The 10461-nt window shown below is 39.5% G+C and overlaps 1 protein-coding gene across 1 annotated transcript in view; it reads right to left on the bottom strand.

The window, feature by feature from the left end:
• Positions 1-7583: 7583 nt before the first annotated feature.
• The window catches only part of NAALADL2 (N-acetylated alpha-linked acidic dipeptidase like 2), a 438547-nt gene continuing 435669 nt past the window's right edge, over positions 7584-10461 (bottom strand). The window contains exon 17 of the mRNA XM_066193760.1: positions 7584-9225. Within this exon, the coding sequence (XP_066049857.1) occupies positions 9027-9225 (199 nt within the window). The 3' untranslated portion in view covers positions 7584-9026. The remainder of the gene's footprint in view (positions 9226-10461) is intronic.

The raw sequence follows: 10461 nt of genomic DNA, 5'->3' as shown, positions 1-10461 counted from the left end.
ACCCAGGAAAAAACCATTTTGTTTCAATGCCATTTTTCATTAGTATTGACTTCCACAGATCTATCAGCAGGAACTGAAAATCAGGGACTTACCTAAAATTGCTGATATACAGGTGGCTTTTATTTCCATGGCACAGGTCGACATGGCTTAAAGGAAACATATCCTGAAGGAATATTTTTCACAAATTATTCTTTAATATTACATGAGATATTCCAGTCAGAGCTGCACTTTATAGGGAGTTAATTTATCAAATGAGGTTAACTATCTAGCCATATTAACAGGGTATTCCTTTTACTTTTCCTTTCAATATGGTGAACAGGAAAGCAGTTTCAAAACCAAAACCCTACACAAATGGGAAATAAAATTTGGAAATACACATTCTTTTACAATGGCACTATTTTATTACACCTCTCAAGTTCATTGTAAGCACACTAAAGCCTCCCAGGTCTCATGTAATATAAGCAAAAAATGGAATTCATATTTTCCTGAGCTAAAACCCACCTTATAATCTCTAGACCTCTGAACTACAGGAAAAAGCCTGATCATCTCAATTTCATATAATCTGAATATTACATATAATCAAGATTTTCAGAATGGACTGGTTTCTTTCTTCAGATAACAATGAGGCTGTTCAGAAGCTTTCTTTTATATATTTTAGGAGTCTCACCCAGAACACTGTGTGTTTGACCCAAAGTCTCTGACTAGTTTTCAAAATCTATGTTCTCAAAAAAATACAGGGACAATTCCTTCCCACCTGAAAGACCAATTATCTCAATATCTGGCCTTTCTATATACCAGCACCTAAAAATGTGGATAATTCACAATTTACCTCTCAGTAAATTATCCCATCCCAGCTTCTGAGGTTCTGTCATTTTTTTTTCCTTTTTCCTTCCTTGTCTTTTTCCTTCTTCCCATTATGCTTTAATGCCCTGGGATCTCCATTACTGAATCAGCATCTAGAGAGGCATATGCTACAGCTTACTGGCAGAACCAATTATAAATAAGAAAGAAAAGCAAACAAAAAAGCAAATGAATATAATTCCAAGCCATTCAGTGCAATGTACATTATACACATCTTCATATTCCAGTTTAATTTCTGGCAACAATATAACCATGGAAAAAAAACCCCAAAACATTGTCTAACTCAATCTGCTTTCACAAAATGCCTCTTACTGAATTCCAGCCCACAGTGACTTCTGTACAAACACTCTCACAAACTCCAAAAATCACATTCAGAGCACAAACAAATAAAATGTGCTTCTTAATCAAACTATGTAGAATCTACTTAAATTAATGGCCAGCGTTCTCTTTTTATTGGACTATGATATAAAAATACAAATTGATACAAAGTAAACTAATTTTGCAAACAAGCTGTTTTATTCAGACTCAACATTCTATAAAGTCTTATAAAAATCAACCTTTCATTGCACATTTCCACATAACATGATATTTATTGGTTTCCAGAAATCACTGCATCGAGTTTTTATTATTTCATGGTAAAAAAAAAAAAAAAAAAATTAGTAGTTACTTAATATTCTGCATTGACTAGCCACCATTTTTTGGCAACATGATTTTAGGACGTGAAAATGTAGAAGTAGATGGAATGACAGAGTCATCACTCAGGCGTCTCAAATTCTGTGTCAAGCCTTGATAAAGGTAACACAACTTGATAGCTGCTCTTTTGCATACAAAAGGCAGAAAGAAACACTTGCATGTTCCATCGGAGTAGGGAAACTCTGCAAGGTGCTCCTGACTAAAAAAATACTCAGTTTGTATTGAGCGTGGACACTGATAGCAGCACTTTGAGCATTAATCTCACGGGTTCAGCAATGAGGACACACAAGACATTAACACACACTTGGGTATGGATGCAATGATAAAATCTGCCCTGACACAGAAGAATGTCATTTTTCACACCTTGCTAAAACCCCCAAAAGTATCTGTTGCAACTACATTAACTTGTGCTTGCTCACAGTGTATGCAAGCATTTAAGATGGTTGGATATGAAACATTCCCTGAATTCAATATAGTTCCTCTGGATAGGGAATCACATTCATTTTCTATTTGTCTCAGAATGCCGAATCACAGTATGTGTGATAAGACTGTCTTGCATATTAACTCATGCAAACTGCAAATGGAAAACACAGGGAATTTGTGCTCATCTTATTTGCTCTGAGTATAAAATATTAAGAATCTCCTTATTTCCCCTCTAGTGGATTCATCCACTACAAGGTGTTTCAGCTGCTGAGAACATGAAATGAGACTGCACGGAAAAAAAACGAAGCAGGATCCAAAACTATTTCAGAATCCTCAGGGTACAGGCTGAAAACACCAAATGTTTGGGAAGTCCTTGCCAAGTATTTTATTTACTTTTTTTTTAAGAATAGGGGCATCAGCAGCTTCTGTAGCAAGTTCACCAAAAAGTCAGACCCATCCACCTCTCCCTGGGGTCACTCACACTGGTATCAGGACTGAGCCACACAAAAGCAAAGTGAGGCTACAAGGGACATTAATTAAAAACTGGAGATGCTCTGAGAGCTCAGAAAAACCCTCAACATGCCGTGTACCTGCGCCAAGAGCACTTGGTACTGCATTGCTCTGTCACCAGCATGGTCAGGGGACCACAGCCTCAAATGGGAGAAAATTAACAGGTCTCTGCAAAACGACTGAAAAAAAAATTCTCTTAAATGAGTGCCTCAAAGCATCACGATGCACACCTACAGCACTGCACAGTAAAGGCAGCCACCCTAGTATATAATATCATATATAGTAACAGTCAGTAAAGGACCTTCTTCCAAAGACCATGCTTTGAAATTCCACTCAATCCTATCAAATAATCCAAGAGTGATCAGACAAGGTGGTGTTACACTGTCTGAACACTTGACAATCGTTCCCTAAACATTAAAGGCAGCACACATTTAAAAGAAAAAGACCAAGATTTCATTTTCAAAGGCTTGCTGGAAAATAAATCAGAGAGAAGCAGCTTAAATAAAACCCTACTTCTTTTTTTAACCAAATGGATTAGGCAGATGAGAAAGCATATACTACATTTACACAGCAAAACTGCTGTTCCACGCCTTTATTCTGATTAAATTTCTTAAATTAAGCCCTTGTATTAATTCCAACCTGTGAAGTTTATGAAAGTATGTCTGCATTAATCCAACATTCGTAATAGGTTTAAAGTTAATTCTAGATTATATCACTTGTACATACACATTCATGTTCTGCCCTCTGGGCTTACTTAACGTTGACCAAGAGACTCCTCCCAGTTGGAAAAAAAAAAAAAGAAATACAATCTTGCTTGTAATAATCTATGTTGAGAGACTAAAGAAAATAGACTAAACCGAAATAATTAATCTTCTGGTACCAAATCTTGTGGGAAATTCCACGAATAGTGGCCAAATTCTGCTGACCTTGCTTCTGTGGAATAGTGCCCTGGCAAGTAGTCATGGTAAAGTCAACCCTGTTGAGAAAACCAGTCCAGTAAGGTCAGTAAGACTGAGGGGCAACATTTGGTTTTTTGCAAATCCATGCAGGTACACATTTTCTCCAGTTATGACAAGTGTGCATGAGCAATAGTAGAAATAACCAGCAGCAGTGGGATTATAATTAGGAAAAAACCAAAGGCTTAACAGCACCACAGCTTTAGTAAACACACAGTCTAATTCAGATATTTTTAAAGCCTCTGCTTCCCAGATGAGTATTCATTATTCTTAGGCACTTCCTAGGCTCAAATGTGCATGTTCAAGTACAGGTTTGCGCATGCAGCTTTAGTCCCTGTTATACTTAATAGTGTCAAACACTGTAGGACAACATAATTACACGCACAGGTTTGGTACCTAGCCGACATGTAGGGAATGCTGGATGGCTCCTGCAAGGAAAGAGAAATTCCATGCTTAGATACTGCCCCTTGTATTTTGTAGACAGGTAGTGCCAATTCTGATTCTTTGTAATTTCTTGTTCATCCAACTTCAGAATTGGATACAAATGAACCTCAAAAGTTTATTTCAAAACTTTCAAGATTATCACCTTTCTACACCGCTACTTCTGAGGGAATTTCCTGGTCCAGACATTAGAGAGAAAGAAAGAAGATAGGAAAAAAAATCTGTTTCCATTCAGTCAAGCTATAACTGAAAACCTGCTGCTTGCATGTACTCAGAAGGGAATACTTTGAATTTAACAGATGATGCCTCCTTACACTTTATCCATTTGGATCTGAGAAGGACTTTTCCACCACTTTGAGCTCTTTATTATGGCCAGCTGTACCAGGAATAATAATTTAAACTCGAGGGAGGTGAGCTGAGAACTGAATGGGGAACAAAAGGCATGACTGAGATCAGAGAGAGAAAAGAGAGGGATTAACTTGGTGGTTGGCAAATTAAAGGGGAGCTTAAGAAGTGATAAGGAAGTAGAATGGAGACAGAAAATCAGTGGGAATGGCTGAGAAAAAGGTGGTGAGGGATGGAAAAAATCATCACATTGCAAGGAGAATGTGAGAGAAGGTGAATGCAAAGGATTGGAGAAGATGGTGTTAGAGGGAGAAAAAACAGCCAGATGGTTAAAGCCACCCCAAACTGTCACTGCACCGGTATCCAACCAATTTTTATCATTATTATAACATTTAATAGACCACAAATACATTTGTATTCTATATTTGAGACATTTACTTCTGCTGCTGGAGACCTATCTCAAATTCCATAGATTCAGAGCTCCAAAAGACGACACTTACTTTGTTTGGAACACTAACAGTGCTGTACAAGGCTGTTTTCCAAACTCAGGTCCCAGGCACCTTGAAATGAGATTTTTTTCCTACCTCTCACTTTCCTGGGACCGGTGTGACACTGGTGAAATGTTACAGAGTGGCAAAAAGAAAGAACATCTCCCACAATGGATTTGTTCCCTGAGACAGCAGCACAGAGGTGCCCATCCCTGAGTGACACAGACAGCAGGGCCTGCCAGGAAATGTGAACTGCTCCTTGGAGAACACAGACCAGGCATTTCTATAGCATCTAACAGCTTTTAAAGCCAGAATGAGCCATACAATTACTTGCCTCCCTCTCCACTCAACGCAAGCCACAGTGAGCCCCCAAAGTTTGGGTAAACTTAAAAAACTTGGTCAAAAGTCGATGCATTTAGAGCTACACGTGTGCTGATGGGTGATTTCCCTCCCTGCATTTTCTAAGGCATCTTTTGTTCTCCATCGCCCTCCTAGGGTATAGAGAAATCCCATGACTGGGGACAGGGACTGCACAAAGACCTCAAATGATAAGGACATTAGTTTCTATGTCTTAAAAAACCCAACTTTATGGCTTCAAGAACAAATCTCCTCATACAAACTTTCCAACATACTATACCTGTGAAATCCCAGGGATGGTGTCAGAGAGTTTTCACTAAATGAAATGATGGTTACCTTTTGAATGTTTGCAATTAAACGAATCACAATATTTTAACAACTCAGAAATGGAGGGACAAATTTGGAGGAGCTGTTTCCATGGAAGAATGGAACACTCTCCCTGTGAGGGTGACCGTGCACTGGCACAGATTGCCCAGAGAGGCTGAGGAATCTCCATCTCTGGAAGGATTCAACAGTAAATCTGAACACAGCCCTTCCTGGGAGGCTGCTTTTGGCTGACCCTGCTCGAGCAGGGAGGCTGGAACAGATGACCTCCAGTGGTTCCTCCTGTAATACCTGAGATTTAACCTTTCCCCACCTACTGTTGCAAGAACTGAGGTCAGCTGCAGTGCCTCCTTTCACATCTCTGGACTGAAATACTTTCCTAAAAGGTGGGTAAGGCAGTGCAAAGTGTTTGCTAATTTCTCACGTAGTTATTTACATCTGTGTCTATGTAGATGTATCACTGCAAGTAAATTAAAGTTTGCACAACCTTTTGAAGACGTAAGGCATTTGTATGTTTGCATATTTGCACAGGTTCTATTTTTCTTGGATGATAAAAACAATTCACTGCCTTTTTTAAGGTCAGTACTCAAAATCCAGCTCCCACGTACTTTGTATTCATCTGACTTGATTGTACTTTAGCTTTTTTATGGACTCTTTAAAATACATACTAATAAAGCCTTATTGGCTTTTTATTATCAGCTGTCTCAACATACAAATATTGTCGGCTGCGGGGATTTTCTGGTCACTGTGAGCATGACTCTAGATTAAGTAGCAATCAATGCATTTGTTATACTGTCTCTGGCAACGGATGCTTCTGAAAAGCAAACACATTTTTAGTATCATTCAGGCAATTTGCAAACACACTTCTGCCTTTAAGGGCGCCCTGTTTGTTCCAGTACAACCCAGGAATGAAGTCAGTCTGGGGAAGCTGCTATGATTTACTAACACCTTCCTTTAGCAGATGTTCCACGGCTGGTTGGGCAAAAACTCTGTGTTAGAAGCACACTGGGTGCTTAGGACCTCAACTTGCTATAAATTCCTTGAAGTCACTAAGTGGGATTTAAAAATCAATGGAAGGATATGGCACAAAAGTGCTTTTTTTTCAAAGCTATAATGGTACAAATATTATCACTGAGCACTCACTTATATGTAAGATCTGAACATTGAAATAAAAGCCTACAATCATCTGATTCATCTCACCAACAAGAACATCTGACTGTCTCTGGAGCAGACAGACGTTTACAATAGCAGTGCTTTCCTAGTGGAGTACTTGGGAGTCTGCTATTTTAGAAGTGGTTACAGAAGGACATCAGTGAGAAAACAAGATAAATATTTTATTTTGGAATTACAGGGCTGAGAAATCATCCATGAGGGATGTTGCTCCCATCAGAGTTCACTGATTTTGCTGCGTACACTTTGGTTGCATTAGAGGTGGGTTTGGTGGAACATTCTGAGGATGAGGAAGCAGTTAATAAATTCACCTGGTAGAGTTAACAAAGGCGTTAATCTCTCTTTTTGGTCTCTAATGGCACCTGACCTTTTATCACTTAATACCATCAAAAGCTCCACAGTGAGGCAGCACTCTAAAGAAATTATGTCACTCAGTGAACTGTTAGAAGACTGGTCCCTGTCACAAACACAGTTCAAGCGTAGCATGATACACAGTACATCCCCAAGTGCCCAAAATAAACACACAATCCAAATGTGGATACTCCAACCACTTAAATCTTACAATAATAAAAACTATGGCAACAAGGGGTGAACCTACTTCATAAACAATGTTACTTTCCAGAAGCCAAATTCTCTCTGGACTAAACAGAACTGGTACTAGCATTAGCAAAAGAAACTCCATCCACTTTTGCTGATCTGATGGCACGGAAAGCTGGGAGATAATGATGTCTGAGCCCACGCTAAACAAATTCCCACAGCAGCAGCTGCTGTAACATGGCACAGCTCTGCCTCTGGTCAGGCCCGGGGGGCTTTTGCCCACTATTCAATCAAAACTCGTGTAGAAAAGCAGCAACAGCACAGCTGTGTGTGCCCAGTCCTGGGCCATTGCTTGGTGAGACCCTTTTGCTAAGGACTGTGGAAACAGAAACCCAGATCTGCAAACAGCTCATTTCTTGCTAAGTCAACTTTAAAAAGTTTTTCACCGAATTGTGCACTCAGAAATTTTCCTGTAGGCAATTTTTAAACATTAATACAGACACTTTTTCCATTTTTATTGCAACCTGAAATGTTCCTGTAGTGTTTACATGGCAAACTGAGTAACAACAATATATTTAACATTTCCAGGAAATAAATTAAATTTAAATTCTAAGGTATCTGTATAAAATTAATTATTTAAGCTCCAAACATAGAATCATTTGAGACTGTAAAACCCAAAATAGGGCTTAACAATGTCAACTCTTTATATTATTAAGACCTGCAGTTCTCAAATGTGTACAGCATCCCTTCAGAGGACCCTGGAGCTCCTGATCCTTTCACTCACAGATTACTTTGGCCAAGGGTCAGTGGTGTGATTAGAGCCTTTTACCAAAGGAAAAACAGATTTGCATTTTGGCTCTGCAATATGCTTCACCAGCTTGTGCCTCCACACTTGAATTCCTGGTTCTACAGCAGGGAATGAATGTATGTTTTCCTTGAGCTTTTTTGACACCGATCCAGGTCCGATATGCCAGGCCTGATGGAATGATCCAGCCTGGAACAGAGGGTGGTGTGGCAAGGAGTGATGGAATCCCAAAACTTTTCCAAGGACTTGGAGGCCTTGCTTCTATTTACAGCTCTCTGGAAATTTAAAGACCCTGAAGTTGGATGTTTTGGGAATGTTTGGTGAAAATTTGTAAGGCCTGTAGCCTTATAAAGACTAGGCAGTTCTTTCATTTAGCACAAACATTCAAAGCATTTTTGTGCGAGTGTAATTACCGATTCACACTTTACAAATAATTTGAAATAATCACAAAAATTTTCTCTCCAAGAAGCATTAGAGAAAAGAACCCTTTATTTTCATACAGAAATGGAAGAGTCAAAGTTTATCTGTATTCTCAGGACTGAGGTATTTATTGTTCCACAGGAGTAAAGTTGTTGGATTGCACCCGTAAAGGTGCTCTGTGCACTTCCACTCTGGTGCTGGATACCCATGGAAACACCACATCCTTCAACTACTTACTCTGAACGGAGTAAGGAAGAAGATGAGCTTGCTGAAAACATTAAGAAACTTGAGTCAGATGTTTCTGACAGAGGAAATCTCCCCTGGGCGCACATCTGGGGTGTCTCAGAACCGGGGCTTCAGCACATCGCAGGACGTGCTTGGTACTTCGCAGGATTGAGCTCTTGGTCATAAAAACATACTTTACATACAAAAATACAGCAGTTGTCCTTCCAAAAATCACCTGTGAAGTGTTATTCCCTCTCTTTAGGTTTTATACATTCAGGAAGAGACATTTGAGATATACTGTGAACAGTGCAAAATACTGTTTTACATTTCTTAAACCACTGTGTTGCAGTACCTTTAAGCGCCAGCTGAAGGAAAGGCTGAGCAAGGTTTGATCCTCAGAGCAATTCTGGTCCAAGCTGAACTTTTGTTTAGCGAGTTGTAAACAAATGTCTTAGAATGCAGAGAATCCTCTCATTTCTTTCCAGCTAAGGTAGTCTCAAACACATCAAGTCCTGCTTTGAAGTAAACCTGAGCTGAATTGATGCTGCTCAGCACCTCTGACAAGGCTGCTTGAACGGTCTCATTTGACTGATGCAGTTTGCAGTGCTCCAGTGCCTTCAGCAGTACTGAAAACTGGCTGGTCCTGTCGTCCAGTCTGTAAAGAATATTTCTGAAAGAGAACAATGGAGAGAATGGTAAAATTTTGACTCAGAAACAATCGATCAGATGCCATCAAGAAACCCTGCAAGTATCAGCCACAGCTTACAGATGATAGATATTATGCACAGTAAAGCTGACCCATGGCAGATTGAGAGACAAATGCATGTTTATTACGCCTCTATAAACTGAATCCATTCACTGAACTGCGTGTACTTACACTGGAGAAGTTACTAAATCCATCAAACAAATCTCACATTCCTCTTTGACCATTCAGGATTTTATTCAAAAGCATGAGCATGCACCTATCACACCCCTCGTGAAGGATTTTGTGTCTCATATGCATTCCATTCATTGCCCTCTAAAAGGAGTTTGGTTATTGCTGTGAACCCTCAGCCCAGGTTTGGTTTTGTTTTTGTTTTTCCTATCTGCTCCCGTTATTTATTTCACACTTCAGAGGTGAAATTCCAGCTGCATTGAAGCCAATGGTAAAACTCTCCTTGCCTTCAGCAGAGACTTTATTTCATCAATAATCCTTTGTGGCTTCAGAACAAGAGTAACGCATCTTTAATGTCCCATACTAGAGGAAAGAAACAGCACACACAGCTAAACCCGTGTGAAACAAAATCTGGGTTTTCCAGTAATATCTGCAAAAAAAATTTTAACGGTTTGTAGAAAAACAGATGCAAGAGTATTGTGTGATCCCTTGGAAATGCTCCTGTATGAGGCATGGAAGGCTCAGAATTCAAAGCTAGTCGGTGATTTTAATGGGACTCTTTGAAGCAGGCTATAAATGTTATCCAAAACCAGGTGTAATCATTATACTAATTAGAAGAGCACATGAATATCATAAATCTCCACCCAGGAGATTTTGTTTGATTGCAAACAGAAGTGAATGAAATTTGGAACAGGAAAGCTGCAGTGATTTGGTGCAGGACCTTGTCCTTAAGTACAGGACAGGTGTTCGGGGCAGGGGAGAGGCTGTTTCATGGAGAACCCAGGAAGAAACAGGACCGCTCACACACCTTGTTAGTAACCTACTGGCACAACAGAACAGGCCAAAGGGCAACTCCAATTAGTAATGAATTAGTAATTAGTAATGAATTAGTAATTAGTAATGAAACGGCCAAGTTCATTTACAGAAGACAGATGAACACAAAAGGGCATCTTATCATTCTGTGAATCACCTAACTGCAACTCTGCCTCGGGGAAAAGAAACAAAGCAGCCCAAGCAATGACACCACAGAAC

The sequence above is a fragment of the Chamaea fasciata genome, unplaced genomic scaffold (genome assembly GCF_029207755.1).
Source record: "Chamaea fasciata isolate MVZ Bird 193981 ecotype frontalis unplaced genomic scaffold, bChaFas1.0.hap1 SCAF_11, whole genome shotgun sequence".
NCBI classification, from domain to species: domain Eukaryota; kingdom Metazoa; phylum Chordata; class Aves; order Passeriformes; family Sylviidae; genus Chamaea; species Chamaea fasciata.
This window is presented reverse-complemented; position numbering and strand designations above follow the sequence as displayed.